This window comes from Heloderma suspectum, chromosome 2 (genome assembly GCF_057233095.1).
Source record: "Heloderma suspectum isolate Gila_16-S chromosome 2, 16-S_ref, whole genome shotgun sequence".
Classification (NCBI taxonomy): Eukaryota; Metazoa; Chordata; class Lepidosauria; order Squamata; family Helodermatidae; genus Heloderma; species Heloderma suspectum.
Window position 1 is genome coordinate 255,601,119 of NC_139459.1, and position 18,405 is coordinate 255,619,523.

At 44.8% G+C, this 18,405-nt stretch overlaps 1 protein-coding gene across 6 annotated transcripts; it reads left to right on the forward strand.

Annotated features, from left to right (window-relative positions):
* The first annotated feature begins 1,793 nt into the window (after positions 1-1,793).
* Positions 1,794-18,142, forward strand: IRF1 (interferon regulatory factor 1). Of its 6 annotated transcripts, none has more exons than XM_084838837.1 (12): positions 1,794-1,894; positions 2,937-3,101; positions 6,719-6,826; positions 8,451-8,544; positions 9,280-9,379; positions 10,164-10,340; positions 11,188-11,228; positions 11,844-11,970; positions 12,479-12,589; positions 13,866-13,900; positions 15,021-15,159; positions 17,010-18,142. In XM_084838837.1, the coding sequence occupies exons 3-12, from the start codon at positions 6,795-6,797 to the stop codon at positions 17,102-17,104; spliced, it is 951 nt and encodes a 316-aa protein (XP_084694963.1). In that variant the 5' UTR covers positions 1,794-1,894; positions 2,937-3,101; positions 6,719-6,794; the 3' UTR covers positions 17,105-18,142. The 6 variants fall into 6 exon arrangements, with proteins under 6 accessions (XP_084694963.1, XP_084694964.1, XP_084694967.1 ...); XM_084838838.1 differs by having other exon boundaries at positions 15,024-15,159; XM_084838841.1 differs by lacking the exon at positions 6,719-6,826.
* The last annotated feature ends 263 nt before the right edge of the window (positions 18,143-18,405 follow it).

Sequence of the window (18,405 nt, forward strand, 5' to 3'; positions counted from 1 at the left end):
GCTTTACTGTGGCCTCATTCCACAGCCCCACTGTAACAGCTCAAGGCCCACCGCCATGCTGGCAGGACTACGCTGTGCAGGTCCTTGTCATTATCCAGCAGGGCTCTCAGGCAACTACCACAGTGGGCCCAGGCGACTGGCCCTGCCTGCGTGGTAGCGGGCCTTTAAACGTTAAAGCAGTGCCATGGGCTGAATCTTCTGAAAAGCATCTTCCTCACTGCTTGCTGCTGTGATATCTAAGGCAGGGGTGGGCAACTTATGACCCTCCAGATGTTTAGGCCTACAACTCCCATCATCCTTCACCATTGGCTATGTTGACTAGGGCTGAGGGGAGTTGGAGAACATTTGGAAGGCTGGAAGTTGCCTGCCCCTGCTCTAAAAGGTACCTTAGCACAAGACTGTGCAGATGGTAGATCTCCAGATGTTTGGACTTCAACTCTGTGAAGCTTCTGCCAGAGTGGCCAATGGTCAAGAATGCTGGGAGTTGAAGTCCAAAACACTTGGAGATCTACCTTTTGTCCACCCTGTCTTAGCATATCAGAGGTCTGGAAACACTGCCTTCGATTTTTATGCTCCTTTTCAAGACTAAAAATCCTGCCAAAGTGGCTCACAAAGAAAAATGCAATAAAACAACATCATCCATATCCAATGACTTAGACTTCAAATAATTTCGTTTCCCCCCCCCCTACAAATATAAAAGCAGCATAAAGTACAGCATGATATCATCAGATCACAAAATATTCTAAAAACAATTGGAGCAGGAATAATAATAAATTATTTAATTTCTCTGCTGCCCAATAGCTGAAGCTCTCTGGCCAGTTCACAACAGTTCACAAAAAATACAAACAACAACATTATACAACATTACATAAGACAACATTATGACAAAACATAGTCTAACAATGTTAGCATACAAAATTTAAAACAATTTAAACAGCTTAAAACAATTTCAATAAACAATTTCAATAACAGACCTATCGAAGACAGTGATCATAAGTGCCCCATTATATGCCATTAAATGCCTGGGAGTAGAGGGCAGTCTGACCTGACGCCAAAAAGATGACAGTGTTGGCGCCAGGCAGGCCTCAGTGGGGAGCTCATTTCACAGTCGGGGGGCCACCACTGTGAAGGCCCTCTCCCTTGTTGCCACCTTCTGAGCCTCTCTTGGAGGTGACAGTCGGAGGAAGGCCTCAGATGCTGGGTAGCTTCAATGTTTGGGCAGGTTCAGGTCAGGAGAGGCATTCCGTCAGGAATTAAACCAACCTCACCTCCTAACAAAAGGTGGATTGAAACGAAAATGGAAGCACCGTCTTTGAGTGTTGCTAGAAATCATTTTTAGAGAATTCTGTACCCTTTGTGGTGTCATTGAAGGGGGGCGGGGCGGGTGTTTGAATCTGCTACGCGGGTACAGCAGGATATCCAGGACTACTCCCAAGGATTGTCAACGTGCTCCTAGCCACATTGACTCTTCTCTCTCTTTTTTTGCCGGCCATTAGTCCCTGCTTGCAGACTGCATGGCTCTCACCAGCGCAGCATAACAAATAGCCTGTCGGAGCCCGAGAGACGGGGCGGGAGAAGGGAAGCCGGACTTCCCCTTCAGCCGCTGGTGCTACAACCGTCTGATTTCCCCGAAATGATGCTCCGCCGGCAGCGGGCTCCTTCCAGCTTGCTGATTGGACGCGGCGCGGTCTCCCTTCGGAGCTCTGATTGGACGCAGCGGCGGCGCTTGTCTTCTTCGGTCGGGGATTCCCGGTGACCTGTGGAATATACAGCCCGCGCCTGGTCCAGAGCTCGCAGAAGCGGCGATTCTCTGGCGCGGGAAGGAGCTCGTTTCTGCGAGAGACGTATCGCCTCCCAGAGCGACGCGCGTGATCGTGGGACAAGAGCGGGAAAGGTGGGTCGGGTCAGCGCTCTGCTCCTTGCGCCGTCTCGCTTAAAGCAAGAGATGAACAGCGCAATCCTACGCACGGTTCCCTGTCACCTAGATACGAGTCCCGTTGAACTCCCGTTGAAGTCCCATTGAGAGGAATTACTTCGGAGGATCTGCGCGTAGGATTGCACTGCCCGGGTCAAGCAGGGCAGCGGGTGGGTGGGCTTTAAGCTCGTAGCAACGGGCCTTGGGGCGCATCTGGTGCAGGGTTCGGCGAAGCCAGCGAGTTCACTGCCTCTGCTGACTTTTTGAGATCGCTGCAAGCCTCCCCCCCCCCCCCACAGCCTGCCCTATTCTGTTTCCTGGAGATCAAAGGCGACGGGCAGCAGCCTGGCGATCGCGCTAAATTTAGCCAAGCAAGCGGGAAGTTTAATAAGTAACTTTTAAAAAGAATTACGTGCGGTCCTGCAAAAGTCAAGTTTCTTTCATTCAGAGCTGATTAGCCCGGGAGAGGGCGTGATAGCCTTGTGTGCCGGCTGTCGAGAGAGAAACGAGACGTGTGCCAGAGGGGGTTAGCCGTGTGTAGCCTGTCGCAGCAAAAACAACGAAGCGTCCTGCGGCACCTTAAAGTCTACTAGATTGGGTGGGACATCAAATGCCCTGATCCAAAGCCCACTTCGTAAAATGCACGAAGCGGCCACCTAAGTGGCTCGGCGTGTGTACAGAAGAAGAAGAAGTGTAGACTAAGTGAGGCCGAAAGGTCAAGCAATGCAAGCGATAACAGACGATAAAGAGTACGTTGCAGAGCGCGGAGGCGCCCGCAGGCCAGTCCGATCCAATGCATCCGAGATGCAAGCAGCGTGGGTGTGTCTCTTTCTTGACTGGAATGATTCTTGCTATAGAAGAAAGGGGCTTTTAACGGCATCAATAATTACTTAATTAGCTAGAGTGCAAAAAGTTAATAGCTCTGCTTATTCGTGTTGTTTTTTTAGAGCGTTGCCAAAGGGAAATTTGTTAACATGACTGGCAATAATGGGTGCTATTGCTTATTTTGTTGTTGGACCAGGAAGTAACGCTTGTAAAAAGAAGGGAGGGAGTGGGAGAGACAACCCGTCTTTAGCTTGGCACCCTTGATCGGTGTCAAGAAGATCAGCAGAAAAAAAAGCATCTGAGACTTGCAAGGAATGTTGGGAAAGGCTGCAAATCTTTGAAACTACTGAGACAGCAACAGGTAGAGAACCAACTTGTATCACTGTCTTGTAGTTCGTGTGTGTGTCTGTATGCACGCTTGTGAACTGATATCTTTGGAAACTTGGTTGAAGGAACTGGATATGAATCTCTCTCTTTCTCAGTGTTTGAACCTGTCCTCTAAATAATTGTTTAGTCACCTGGTTTGGGATGAGGGAGAGGCAAAATCATATTTCAGAATTTAAAAAGGGAAATGTGCCAGTCTGGTAAAAATGTGTTTTACCAGTAAGCCCCACTGAGTTCAGTAGTGAGTTATTTCCATCCCAGTAAGTTTATACTGGATAAACTTTTTAGCCGTTCCTTTAAATCTCATAAGTCAATGAATGGCAAATGGAACCAATGAGATGAGCCCATATTTTTGCCTCATTCACAAGTGCAAGAAAATGCAGCAATGCCTTTACCTCATCTTGTGGAATATGCTTTGCACAGGAGCCACGGTGATTAGTGTAATGCATATATTATGCTTGGCAGTGAGCAGTCAGGACACCAACCAAAGCAAAATTCCACGGAAGAACAATGTGCGTATGTAGGACACACTGAACTGGCACTTAGTTCGATGGACCAGAAGGCAGTTTGGGGGCCATTTGTCTTAACTTTGATGGGGGGCGGGGGGGCGCAAGGCATGTGTGAGTCCAAGCTGCTATCCTCACTGCTAAATTTACTGCAGAAACTTCTTCCTGTTACCATCTCCTGGATCAGTAGAAAGTCTTTAAGCAGCAGCAAACACTCTTGGACCATTTTTCGATATATATTTTTTTTTAAGGATTAGAACAGTACAGCCTGGGCCCTTATTTTTAACTGCATTATTATGGGCTCTGTTTTTCCCTTAGCCTGGCAGGCAATCCAATACCATCTGGCCCCAATCCAGAGAAGTGCAAAGAGGAAACTGGCAGGCGTTGTGTCTACTTGTGCCAAACATTCACCACTGCATCTCATGGTGCTTTATAAACATATCCCTGAGTTTAAGGAGAACTTTGCACTGCTGTATCCTACTGCATACCTGCGATCCTTTGCACGTGCAAGGAAGTGCTCCCTGGATCTATTGGGGGCATTCCAGAGAAAGCTCGCTAAGTACAGTCCCCATTAAACCCAAGGGGACTTAAAGCTCTAGCCTAATTACTCATCTTGGACATAATTTCCAACTGACTTTCATGCAAGAGGCCTAGGGTCAGGGTGCCATGTGCACAGTTAGCTGCTTGCACCGTATTAACTTCATTGACATTTAAGCATGCATAACTACCTTGATTGCAGTGGTTACAGGGAAGGAAGATCCATTTTGCATATTATGTTTTCCATACAACAATAATTTCTGTGTAGGGAAGCAGTATCCACGGGATACCGTAGCTCAGTAGTGGAATGCGTGCTTTGCATGCAGAAGGTTTGGGGCTCAGTGCTCTGCATCACCTGGTAGGACTGGAAAAACTCCTGCCTGAAACCCTGGAGAGCTTGCAGTCAATGCCAACAACACTGGCTAGATGGACCCATGGTCTGACTCAGTATAAGGCAGCTTCCTATATTCCTAAGCATGTACATACTATAATAACACAGTTGTATGTTTTCTGCTGAACCAATATAATTATGCTGCACTCCAGACATTCAGGTGTATATGTCTTTTCCTACACTTGTAAAGCAGCCTTTCCTTCTCCCTAATACCCACAAATCCAGTGAACTTCAGTACACTGAAGAGCCATTGAAACCAGTGGGACTGAAGCAGTGAATTGTTTCAGTCCAATCCTAATTTTCTAATGTGAAAATGATGTTAGAATGGGATTGACCAGAATGGGATTTGCTTCCAAATGTGTTTAGGGTTAGGTTGTTAGTATGCAGAGAGCTTTACAGTTCTATATCCCTCTCTCTCTCTCTCTCTCACACACACACACACACACACTCTCACCAACTCTTATGGGGCAGGTTGCTCCACATTATTTTACCTCATTATTTATAGTGCATTCACCTTTGGCTAGGCATTCTTCCCCTGTTCCCAAATGCATCCTGCCTTTTCTTTTCCAGCACTGTTGGGGTTATGCTGACATCACTGGGTTGTCGCAGGGGATTGTTTACACTACCTTTCAGAAGGGGCCTTTAATCAAAAGACCACACTGAAACATGCGATTATGCATCCTGCATAATATGGATACAAGGTTGATTGCCTTCTCCCAACCTGGTCCCCTCCAGATGTTTCGGACTACATCTCCTGGCATTCCTGACCATTGGCCATACTGGCTGGGACTGATGGGAGTTGAAGTCCAAAACATCTGGAGAGCACTATGTTGGAGAAGGCTGCTCTAATGCATTCTACAAATGTAGACACGTGTGTAATGGATAGTGCACATCACAAACTAATTACAGCACAAGATGTGCTGATTGTACCAGTGGGAGTGGGGAGTGACGTTAGAGAATATTCCAGGGAATATTAGGGTTCCTTGCAAATCTCCCAGGGGCTCTTTAATGAAAAGACAAGTGATGATGGATAAGCTTCCGTATGAGATGGCTTGCCCACCACCACCAACAATCTTGCCCTGCAATATGCAGTTGCTGAGCTGAGCTGGGTGTGCTCTGTCTAGGCTGCATTCATGCAGGGTAAGGATGAGACCCACGAGGCCTGGCCGTGTCTTTCACGAACTGCGTATGTGCACTAGAACATGCTCCAGAATGCCTTGCTTTGCACAAGCAGAAACATGATGTGAAAAGTATTCCCTGAAGTTAGGAGATCTGAAAACTGCTGCTGTAGGGGAAAAAAACACAGAAGGAAGGGTGTGGTAATGAAAGCTGTCCTCTGTTGTTTGTGGCATCTTGTAACCGGAGCCATATTTTATTTTATTCAGTATATTGCCTCTGAATATGGAGGTTCCTTTCTTAGCTCTGATGGCTTTTTCAAAAGACATTTATGGCAGTGACCATCACTACTTTCTGTGGCAATGACATCTGGAAATTGATTATGTGAAGAAGTACTTCCTTTTGTTTGGTTTGAAGCTACTTCCAGCAAGTTTCATTGGAAGATCCCCAGGTTCTAGTGTTATGAGAAAGAATGAGAGAATAATTAATCTTTGCCCACATGGTTCACAATGGAATAGCTTTCCACCATGTCCCTTTTAGCCCTCTTTTTCTAAACTACAAGTTCTTCTTCTTTTCCCCATGCATGTGCAATGTGGGGACCAGAGACACTGCTAGCAGTGAGCGTATCTAGTCCTTGAAATGAGCAATACTTTCCACAAACCAGCATTCTCTAACTTTTAGAATCTAACATAACAATCACAATAACAAAATGTTATTGATGGTTTTAGCAGACAGTACAATAATGGTAAGATTGCAGTAGGATAGTAAGATATTAATATAATGTAAGGGTAGTAAAGTTGCCTTTACTACCCTTCCGTTATATTATGTTTAAACTAATATTATGTTACTTTAAAGGTTCAGGAAGATATGACCAATATCGTTGTTTTAAGTTGCAAACATCTCATTACATGTTAAACTCCATGGCTGCAGGCTAAAGCGGCCAATGTTCCTAGGAAACAAGACAGCTTCGCAAATGAAATGTTGCATGTAAACATTCCATGGGGACTTCGGGGGAAATGTTTGATCAAATGTCTTTCCCCTTAGAAAAGAGTCATTCTAACCATGCTGCTGCTTTGATGGGGTTATTCAAGAAAATGTGTTTTCAAATCTCTGGATTCAAATGTTTGGCCAATACCGATATATTTGTTTGAGGTGAGAAAACAGGACAGGAAGTATACCTGTGGAGTTCTTATTAAACATGTGTCATTGTGAAGAATTTAAAGACCAATGCATGCCCTTTGAAAACACATAGGACACAATCCAGTGTGTGGAGACATTAGTGTGGTGCTCAACAGATACCTGATTTTCCCTCCCTCCCAACACCATTTGGTGTATGTGCAGGGGTAGCACCCAAGGGCAGTTTGTGGAAAGGGAAGTCTGTACATGCCTGATAACCTGCCCAGCCCTTTCCCTCCACTCAGTCAAGTGATGTGAATTTCGGAGCAGAGGGGAAGGGTTGTGTGGGGAACTTGTAGAACTCCCATTCCCGGATCGATGGCCCTCTTGGAATGCACACTGAGCATGGGTAGGGGAGAAACAAAGATCTGTTGAGCTCTACAGGAATGCCTGCATGTACAGGTGCTGTGCCTGCGTAGTCATCATGTGAACATAGTCCTTATGCTTGTTTACCAAAAACAATAATAAAAATAACTAAAACAAGTTCACAGGGAAAATAACATATTTTGCTAAATTTGCCTGGTGCATTGGGTGCACTTGATCTGTTTGCTAGCCCAATTAAACAGGTACACAATTCTTGGAAGACTAACTTTGTTGTTTTTGCTACAATGGATTGACATGGCTACCACTCTGGAATTAGCGTTTTAATGGCATGTGACCTCAGGATATCAGGCATGTGTTATCTTAAGATGCAGTGTTGAAAAAAGAAAATTATTTTATTTAGAGCAGTTGTTTTCAGACTGTGATCCAGGGAACCCTGGGGTTCCTCAGAAGCTTATCAAGGGTTCTGTGAGAAGATCAGTAATAGCAGACAAACATCCCTGAAAGACAGTTTGCCCGCCCCTATCAGTCTTCCCATGTGGCGTGCCACATCAGGAGACTGAGCTCACACTCTCTGTTCAAGCAGGGCAACACTGAGCCCAGTATGCATGGCCAATGTTCAAGCATGAACAGAGTGTGGAGCCTAGAACATGTCCTAGCATTATCTGCAGTCCACTGTGGTTCTGTGGCAGACAGTCAGGGTTTCTATGGTAGACAAGTTGATGTGACAGACAAATCTGAAAGCCATTGAAACCCACTGGTTTATAGTACAATCTTACACATATCTACTCAGAAGTAAGTCCCACTGAGTTCAAAGGACTTGTTGTTGTTGTTCAGTCGTTCAGTTGTGTCCGACTCTTCGTGACCCCATGGACCATGGCACACCAGGCCTTCCTGTCCTCCGCTCTCTCCCGGAGTGTGCTTAAAGGGAGTTACTCCTTGGTAAGTGTGGGACCTGTGGCCCTCCAGATGTTGTTGGACTGCAATTGCCATCAACCCAAGCCAGCATGACCAGTGGTTGGGGATTATGGGATTGTAGTCCAACAACATCTGGAGGGCCACAGGTTCCCCACTGCTGGGGTATAGGGTAGCAGCATTAGAGTCACCAAACACCACCAGATATACCACACTTTCTAATTCTACCTTCATTTGAAATAGGCAGCCAACGGTGGGTTCCAAGCATTTACCAGTAGAATTTTGGAAAAGTCAAAACTTAAAGGGAAAGCTCTGTTGTCCTTCACATGGCAGTATTGCTTATAAGTTCCAATTCTCTTTTCAGAGCCAAAATGCCACAAACAAGAATGCGCATGAGGCCTTGGCTGGAGATGCAGATTAATTCCAATAAAATTCCTGGACTTTCCTGGATCAATAAGGTATGGGATTTTTTCCCCATTGCTCCTCTATCTTTAAAAGGCTAACCTTTTAAATCTTTCTAAAGTTCAAAACGCAGATCAAGTCCACTATGAAAAGATAGCAAAGAGATTAGCTGTGTTAAGGGAAAACATCAAATTGTGGTCAGAAAAACAGTGCAACTTCGACACTGTGCTGGATAGACAAGTTTTGCTGAGAATTCCATAGCTGGAAAAGTAAAATTGTCAACGATTCCAGTGACGCAAATTACTGCCCTAACTATTCAATGGGATCAAGGCTAAAATGCTGAGAGGAAGTGAGCATGCAAATCTTAATTAATCTTGATACTGTACTTGATATGTATTATTCACCCCATACTCTAGTATATGCTTTAACATAGCTGACATTTAACTTACTGATTCTTATTTTCTTACTGATTTTTTGCTTTTGGGATGTTTTTAATGCTAAAATTGTTAATACGTGTAAGATCCTCAGACTGAACTAACAGACAGTGTCTCCCTCGGTTAACACCATCCCCCAAATACTACCCCTCCCCCCTCCAAAATACTACTGTGTGTTATAATGAATTCTTTGCAACCAAATCAAGAAGGGCTGATGCTGAATTTCTTGCTCATTTTGCTATTACATTCCATTACATTGATCCTCTACTAGAAAAATGGCTTCTTGGGTTGTTCTTGGCTTTGTTTCTCATATATCACTCAATGATGCCTATTCAGAACTGTATTGTTGCACTGCAGGAAGAAAAGTTGTTCCAGATTCCATGGAAACATGCCGCTAAACATGGCTGGGAGCTTGAAAAAGATGCCTGCCTTTTCAAAAACTGGGCTATTCATACTGGTACGTGCTGGTTTCAGTGCTCAGGGCAAAATGTTTCTAGAGTCTCCTTCCATATAGCCACAAATGAGGCCAATAGGCATCGACATGCTTACATTAGCAAAAGGGGTGACTGGTTCAACACATCTGGAGGTTGTGCTGCAACCAACCCTGGCTCTCTGTCTCCATGTGACGCTCATGTTTCTAAACCAGGTTTTTTTTCTCAGTCATACAGTACTTTTTTTTAAAAAAAAGGTGTATATGAAGTGGCTGGGCTTTGGTGGGCATTCTAGATTTTACTCTGAATTTAATATCATTATTATTACAATAATAATTGTTGTTACTACTATTAGTACTTCTACTATTATGCCAGCCATGGGGTTGTGACTGCCTTCCTAAGCCCTTGTCTAGTATGCACCATTTATGTCTTCCTGTATTTTGGCCCTAAAGAATTGCACCTGTGTAGTGAAAGGTGTCCGCCTTCCTGTGCTGATCCAGAGTAGAGTCATTGAAACATATGGGGAGAATCTCCAACTGGCTGCAAATAATTGGGAGCACATACAATATTGTGGGTTCGGTTCAGACTTAGACGCTACGCTGAAGTATGACTAACTATGGATCCAATGCCATGTATGGGTAGCTTACTTTGGGCCACCCAGGCTGAAAGGACACCACATTATGCTAGTTAAGCTCTTCTCATACCATTAGTGGAACATGCCATGACTGGATTTTGAACATTGGTGGTTATATCCTGCCCTTGGGTTACTTCCTGCTCAACCCAGATTTACACTGTCTTGTAATTTTACAGGGAGATACAAAGAAGGTGACATACAGCCTGATCCTAAAACCTGGAAGGCAAATTTCCGCTGTGCCATGAATTCATTGCCTGATATCGAAGAGGTGAAGGACAGAAGCATTAGCAAAGGCTCCAGTGCCGTCCGGGTCTACAGGATGCTGGAACCCTCAGCAAAGTCACAGAAAAAAGGTATTGCTCTAAAGATGTGAAGTGTGCACACCCTGTCATTGATGTGGACTTTTTTCAAAACTGGATTTTGATATTTTGGCCCAGTGTTACTTGAAGGGCAGCCATCTCTGGCATTTTATGGTTCAGATGGCTGGGGCAAGGCCCCACATGCAAAGAAACACACACACAAACTGCCACGTGGTGGTCATTTGAAAATAGCTCCCCACAGAAGTGACTGTTGTGAGCTATTTGTCTGGATAAGCCTTTGAGGCAAATGTGATGATGGCTACCACCATCAACAGCTTTAGACAAACTTGTGGAAGATAAGGCTACCAGTGACTACTTCCTCCTAGATCAGGGGCTTTGAATGCCAGTTGCTGGGGAACAACAGCAGGAAAATGGCTACTGTGCTTGTGACCTGCCTGTGATCTTCCCATAGGCATCTGGTTGGCCACTGTGGAATGCCGGACTAGGCAGGCCTTTGGTCTGGTCCAGCAGTGCTCTTCTTAGGTTCTTAAGGCTGGCTTTCAATATGCCTGCCACTAGGAGCTCACTCTTGGCAAAAGGAAGCCTGGCAGATGAACGATGGTGGCCTCCCTGAGGACCATGATTGCCCTTATAGCCTGTGAGTTTCTACAGAAATCAGTAGGGAAGTTTCAAAGAAGGGGTATAGCCTTGTAGGGCATAAGGGTGCCATCGGTATTGTACGATTTCCTCAGGATTGTAAGTCATAAGAGGAGAATTGTGCCAGCGTGAGACTGATGATGTCTGAATTGTTCAGTACTGTCTGAACTATCTGTAATCCCTCTTTTCTTTTCACAAATGTATTTGTTTGTACTAAAACTGTGCTTTTGTTTTTCTTGAACAGAAAAGAAATCAAAGTCCCTAAAACTCAAGAGTGCAAGAAAGGTATGTATTCACCCTGACAGAAAGTGAACCATTCACATGGAACTTTAAACAGTCAGCACAAGAGGTGGAGGCTTGGATCCTCATTTACCTTCCGTGAATGGAACAGAGTCCCCGCTCATGGAACAGGGGTTTTGCCACCTCCCGTTCCCTCTGCAACCCCTCCCCCCGAACTGCTTGAAATCCACTTCTCGAAGTTGGGGGGACCTTTGGGGATGGTGTGGGGGACTGCAGTTGGAGGGGGGAGGTGGCAGAAATCATCCCTCCCTTAAGTAAACAGAGAAGCGATTTAATACACTCAGGGTGCAATCCTCTGCATGTTTAGACAGAAAACTGCCCTACAACTCCCAGCATTCCCCAGCTAAACTGAAAGTAATCTCAAACAATGAAAGTGCAGCATTGACAGAGTGCCTATGACAAAACTTTCTGCATAGAACCATCATTCTTAAGGAATGACTCCAGTTAAAATTCAATTTAAAAATGCACAAGGATTACCTGTGGTTAAGGGACTGGAAAGTTGGGTTGATTTGAGCGATGCTTTCAGTGGTAACATTTCTATATACAATACATAGTTAGACATTTTGCAATAAAAGTGGTCCTTTTTTTTTTTTTTTGCAGTCGCTGGAAGATATCAAGACAGAAGAGACTGCTGAAGCTACAAACAGCATTCAGTTGCCAGATGACCACAGTGGTTATGTGCTTCCTAGCTACCCACCAGAGGAAATGGAGGTGGGGAGCACTTTAGGTGAGAGACAGTTTTAGTCGTCTCAGTAGTTTTCAGAACACTTTGTTCACATGGTGCAGGCCAGGCCAACTGTGCCTTCCTTTCACCCTGCATAAGCAGAAAGGAAGCTGTAGATTCTCAAGTCTCCCCTGTGGTTGTATATTGCAAGGGAAGATTGGTAGTGGGTTGGCAAGCAGTCTTTCAGGGGAGTTGTCTGCTTATTCTTAGAATTCAATCCTATGCATGTTAAGACAGAAAAAAAGTCCTACAACTCCCAGCATCCCCCAGCTAGCCATGCTGGCTGGGGGATGCTGGGAGTTGTAGGACTTTTTCTCTGTCTAAACATGCATAGGGTTACGCTCTTAATCCTCTTATTGTGAAAGTCCTGATAAACTGTCAGAGAACCACTGAAAACCAGAAGAAAACTTAAATCGACTGTTTCCTTGGAATGATTAAAAGCTATTAGGAGCAATCCTAGAAAACAAGCTATCTCATTATAATCCTGATATATTTTCTGTGGTTTTTGCAGGACTCTCCACATGTGACTTAAACAATCCTGACTGGAGGGATATCCAGTTGCCTGACAGCACAAACGACATGTACCATTTCCAAGTGTCGCCCATCACGTCGTCTTCTGATGGTTGGTATTTAATTGTTATAACCGTTGGGTAGCTGATTGATTATAACTAGGTTGAGAGGAAGCTTTGGCTATTGGACAGTATAGAAATGTAGTAAATAAAGAACCAAGAATATAGGATGGTAGAGTTTAGATTGAGTGTGTAACATAGGTGTTTGCTTACCTATTGGAGAGAGCAATCCTTTGGCCTCTAGTCAGTGTCTGAAGGGCCATAATATACTTTGGATTCCCAGCTCTGAGGTTGGGGACAGCACACCGAGGTCAGGAACAGTATTCCAACCTCGGAGGAGGGAAGTGAAGCTCTTCCCCGCCCCCCAGCTGGCACAGAATGAACCAGGTTGGGAACATGACCTCAGAGAGGGGGAAAAGGGGGCATTTCATGGTGCATGGAGGGGAGGAGGCTGGAGAGGCCACGATATGAGCGATCCTGAGGCCTCTCCAGCCTCCTTCCCTCCCCCTCCAAGACGCTTTCACTAGATGGGCATAAAAGCCCGTCCAGTGAAGAAGGAGGGCGAGAGGACAGGGAGGCAAAGATTGCCTCCTGCCTGCATAGGATGACTGTAAGCCTCCGAGTTCGGGTGCTTGTGATCAACACAATAGGATTGAGCCCTAAAAGTCCTCCTCATATTCATGTTTACTCAGAAGTAAGTTTTTATTTGTTTAATGGGACTTTCTTAGTAACTGTGCATAAGGCTGCAACCTATAGGTGAATGACTCTTGCATTCCCAAGTTGTTGTTTGTTGTTGTTATTTATCATTAATAAAAATACCACCACAATAGTAGATGGTGGGGTGGGATTCCAAATCATTTCAAGCCTGAACCAGCTGAAGGTTAAGCGCTTTTTTATCCTATGCATGTCTACTTGGAAGTAAGTCCCATTGAGTTCAATGGGGTGAACTCTCAGATACGCATGCATAGGATTGCAGCCTAAATCTCATTGATGTCAGTGGGAAAATTAAGGACAAGCCTAAATCTTACCCAGTGGAATAAACAGGACTAATAAGTAGTAAACTCTGGCTGGATTGTGGCCTTTGCTGACAAGTATTCATACACCTGTTACACTGGTGTAAATCATACAGATGTCAATAAAATTACTTGTGTAAATATGGTCAATCCATTCTCCAGTTTGGTATTGTTTCATGACTAGAAGTTGTAATGGTTACTGTTGGTAGTGGGAAATTGGGAAATATAAAAAGCATTAAGTCAACAAAACTTCTGAGCTGCATTGTGTGCTTTTTCCCTCTTTTCCTCCCTCCAATGACTACATCTAACATCACAGAAGATGACGATAACTTTAGCCAACACCTTTACCAGGTAAGACTTCCTCTTTTTTTCAGGATAATTTTGGGCATGATCTCGAACACGGGTAGTCAACTTGGCACCAGTGGGGGACCAATCCACCCACAAATATCTTTCTGGGACCTAACCATCCTACTTTTTATTTTTGTGGGGGTTTTACTAACAACTTTTCCTACTGGCAGTTGGGATCACTTCCGAGTAGGGATGTGTGAATTCACCCCTGTCCGGGTTCTCTGGACAACCACCCAGCCCCTGCCCTGCTTGCCGGCCCCCGACCGCACTCCAGCCCCTCCCACGCTCGGCGAGCAGCCTGCACTCACCCAAGTGGCCTTGTCAAGCTCTGCAGTCATCATTTAAAATAAAAATAAAAATGATGATTGCAAAAATGTGCATGTTCTTGTATGCACGAAATGTGAATTTTTATAAATGCTCATATTCTTGTGTGTGAAATGCACATATTTGCGAAGGCATGCATTAGGGTGTGTGTGAAAGTGCATTTTTTGGGGGGGAAATGTGCATTTTTGAACATATGCAAAAATGCACATTTTTGCATACGTGAATATATGCATTCGCAAAAATGCGCATTTTTGTGTGTGCACAAATATGCACATTTTTGCGATCGCCATTTTATTTCTCAAAAAATGGCAACTGCGAAGCTCGACGAGGCCACTAGGGTGAGGACAGGCCATTCGCTGAGGGGTGAGCAGGGGCAGGGGCTCAATGAGCAGGGCTCGGGGTGCGGGCAGGAGTGGGTCCACTGGATTCCCAGACTGAATTGGGCACCCATGCCATCCCTACTTCAGAGCAAATTGAGAGCCTCTAGCTGCTCCCATCTTCTTCCCCATGAATGCTGCACGTGGGACTCAGAGCCATTCTTGGGAAATGAAGATGGCAGGGGGCTGCAGGCTGATGTTTTCATCTGCAGCATGCCCATTTTGTGGTGGTGCCCAGGAGAGTTTCTTAAATTGCCAGATATAGCCATGAACCCAAGGAAATTGCTTATTCCTGATCTAAAATGATGTCTATACAAACAGCACACTGGAGTAAGATGTTTCCCTGTCAGTACCCCTTGCCACAGAAGTCCTGAGAGGATCCAGAGAGCTGATTTAACATCTTTTCTGTATTTGTCTTCTAGCAGCTACTTAACAGCTCTGATTGGCACCAAACCAGTGTTGGCGGGAAAGGATTCCTAATCAATGAACCTGGCGTCCAAAGTCTCTGCTTTGACCTTGCCTTTCAAGACCAGGATGCGGCCATAGGTACAACGAACTCAGGTATAATAAACACCTTCAGTTTTACATTTAGAATACCGCCAAAGACAGAAAAATATATAGCCAGGATTAGCAACCCATCCTACAAACAAAATGCCCCCTGCCTCTCATCCCGTGCATGTCCTTCTGGAACTCACGGAGTTTGCATCAGCAGTGTGGATTTATTCATTCACATTTCTTTCCCATCCTAGGATGACAGGTTGCATTATAGCGATATTTTATCTTCCAAACTACCTTAATGAAAGACAGCAGTTGGGCCAGATTTTGAGGCTAAACACTGATTGGCTCCATTACATTCCAAGTTGGGTGATAAGGAAGTTCTATCTATGTTTGATCTGTGATGGCTCATTCATGCATGCAGGTCATCCAGTTGATACTGAAGTCATCAAGTGATGGATATGCATGTGTGAACCAGCTACTCATATTCATAGCCAGCATTCTATACAGTGCCCCACCAACATGGGAACATAGGAAACTGCCTTATACTGGGGTCTCCGCATATTGAGTCTACAAGATGTAGTGATGGCCACCAGTTTGGATGGCTTTAAAAGGGAGTTAGACAAATTCCTGGAGGAGAAGTCTGTCAGTGACTACTAGTCTTGATGGCTCTATGTTACCTCCAGTATCAGAGGCAGTGAGCCTATGTACACCAGTTGCTGGGGAACATGGGCGGGAGGTCCAGGGTTTCTTTTCCAGCCCTTCTTAGCTGGAGATGTCAGGGGTTGAACCTGGGACCTTTTGCATGCCAAGCACATGCTCTCCCTTCCAAGCCTCGGAACAGGCTTCCGCTTGTTTGGAAGGTCAGGGCTAGCTGGGGCAGCCTTTGCACACAAAGAGATGGTGTCTTGGTGCGCTCAGGTGAGGTTTTGGGCAGTAAAAGAAAATGGGCGCAACCCACTAGAGGTTCCTTACATGAAGAATGTCTTCAATTTATTTTTTAAACCACTCCTTCTACACAAAACCAGTTTTGGCAGGGAACAGATGCAGCATATGGGCCATAAATTGCCTACATTATTGTCAGGGTGGACACTGAGCCCATAGAATCCCAGAGTAGTTGTGATTCTGAGGAAGAGCAGCCGCTCCTGGGAGAGGAGCGCGCTCCTCTTTCCCAGGGCCCACAGCTGGCAAAGATTCCTCCCACCGGCATTCCTGGCATAGATAGCAGTCCTGGGAGTGAGAGAGCGCGGGAAGAAGACTTGCTGGATGCACAACGCCGACGCAGGGAGCAGCGCCAAATGGAGGGCGCGGAAAGGAGGCGTAGTGCCCGGTTGGCGCGCAAACAACGGTTGTGCCCAGAGGATCCAAGGGAAAAGGGGAGGGACTCTCCCTAGCCCATAAGTTCAGGGTCTGCCAGTGATTCTCCTTCAAACGGGGACCAACAGTTCCCACTTAGGGCATAGGTACTCTGCTGCTCATAGCTAGTTGCTAACAGTAGAGTCGTTAAGTTGTAAAAGATGAATAAAGCTTTGAAAAGAATCCCTTTGCCTGTGTCTGGACTTGGCTACTGGATTAGACTGAAAGAGGCTGCCAAGGAGCCCTTGACAATTATCATATCTCATATGGCACATTGTGCCTAAGATGTACATGTGCATTTAATGGAGCTGTGTGTTGACTGACTTTAATGATACCTTTGCCTAAAATCATGCCTCAGATACTTAGCTATGCACCTCTAACCCCCATATTCATAATCATGGTTTTATTAGTGCCAGTGGTTCATCTTAAACATGTACGCTTGGTTAGGTTTATGGGAGTTTTATTGTTCTCGTGATGAAACACCCTCCCCTCAAATGTGGGTGTCCCATGGTAACCACCTTATCAATTAAAATGTGTATAATGTTTTCTTGTTTCTGCAGAAATAATTCAAATCGACTCAAAAGCCGGCCTGGATTTCACTTTGTTGGAGACGCTACGAATGACTAGTTTGACCCCTATATCTTGTGGCATGTAAACTCCTTTTTTAGCAGTAGGTCTTCACTGTGTTATTTCTGATGTCCTTTGTGAAACTGGCACATCTGCAAGTTGTTGTACTCTTCTCAGTACGTAGCACTGAAAAGTCAAAGCTGAGAGAATATCATCTGAGTGGAGTGAAAAATATCTTTGTGGTAAAACTGTGTGCACTTCAGTTGCTTGTCTACATCATGAGCCAATTAAAGGTGCAATCCTATGCATGTTTAGACACACAAAAAAGTCCGACAACACCCAGCATTCCTCAGCCAGCATGGCTGACTGAGGAATGCTGGGACGTGTAGGACCTTTTTTCTGTCTAAATTTGCATAGGGTTGTGCCCTAAATCATTGTTGCTGCTTTCCCCCCGCCCTTAACTTGTTCATACATTAATATGACTAGAGTTCAAACTGTTTTAAGCATGTAAAATACATGAAAAGGTGCCTTGCGCCTGTAACAAATTAACAAACATTTTAATCACATCCATAGCTTATACTTGTCATCACTTCATACCTGTGAAAGGCAGGTAAAGCACTTTCTAACTTTAAGACAATTAATGCATGTTTTTTGCATTTGACCAAATATTTCCATAGGGACCTTCTTGTCTTCAGAAATGAAGGCATATCACAGCCTCAGATCTGGAACCCAGTTTTGTAAATATGTTTAGCTCATTAAAATGTGAAAATCAGATACATGCTTCATTCTGTATATTAGGTATTCAGGAATTTTACTCATAGGACATTCTGTTGGCTCCTAGTTTCAGATTGTCATATCACGTTCTTCAGCTGGACAATATGTTTAAGCCCTCTTTCAGGGTGGAATGGTGTAATTTATGCTTCATTTACATTGTGCCATTAGCAAAAGCTCTCTGAATGGGTCTATAGAATTCATAGTAAAGTGTATACTTCTTGAACTACAAGATAAAGGAAAGGGTTTTGGCAAGCCGTCAAACCACTAGGCTGCAAACATAGTTGTCTTCTTGTATATACGTTTGTGTATATAAAAAGTTTACAGTTATTTTAATAAAAGAGTTTATATATTTTGTTTCTTGTTTTATTTTATATTGGTGTGCGGAAATGTTCTGGATTGTCTTGACAAGGGTTGCCTCTACGCTAAAGCTTTGAACCAGGGACTTCAGCATTGAATGCAGATTTAGGCACAATCAACTGGGCTGGTGGAAGCAGGCTTCCCTGCCCCCTCCTCCCCATGGCAGCCCCCGCAGCCCCCTGAAAATACTACACAAAAGGTCAGGGGGCCCTGCTGAATGGGGTGAGCTGTGGTGACGGAGAGAAGGGGGGAACCTCC

Excerpts from the sequence above, each read along its gene's own strand:
- IRF1 (XM_084838837.1), top strand. The coding sequence starts at position 6,795 with ATGTTTGGCCAATACCGATATATTTGTTTGAG. Across the intron at positions 11,229-11,843 it reads AACTCAAGAGTGCAAGAAAG|TCGCTGGAAGATATCAAGAC; the intron begins GTATGTATTCAC and ends TTTTTTTTGCAG. Across the intron at positions 15,160-17,009 it reads CATAGGTACAACGAACTCAG|AAATAATTCAAATCGACTCA; the intron begins GTATAATAAACA and ends TTGTTTCTGCAG.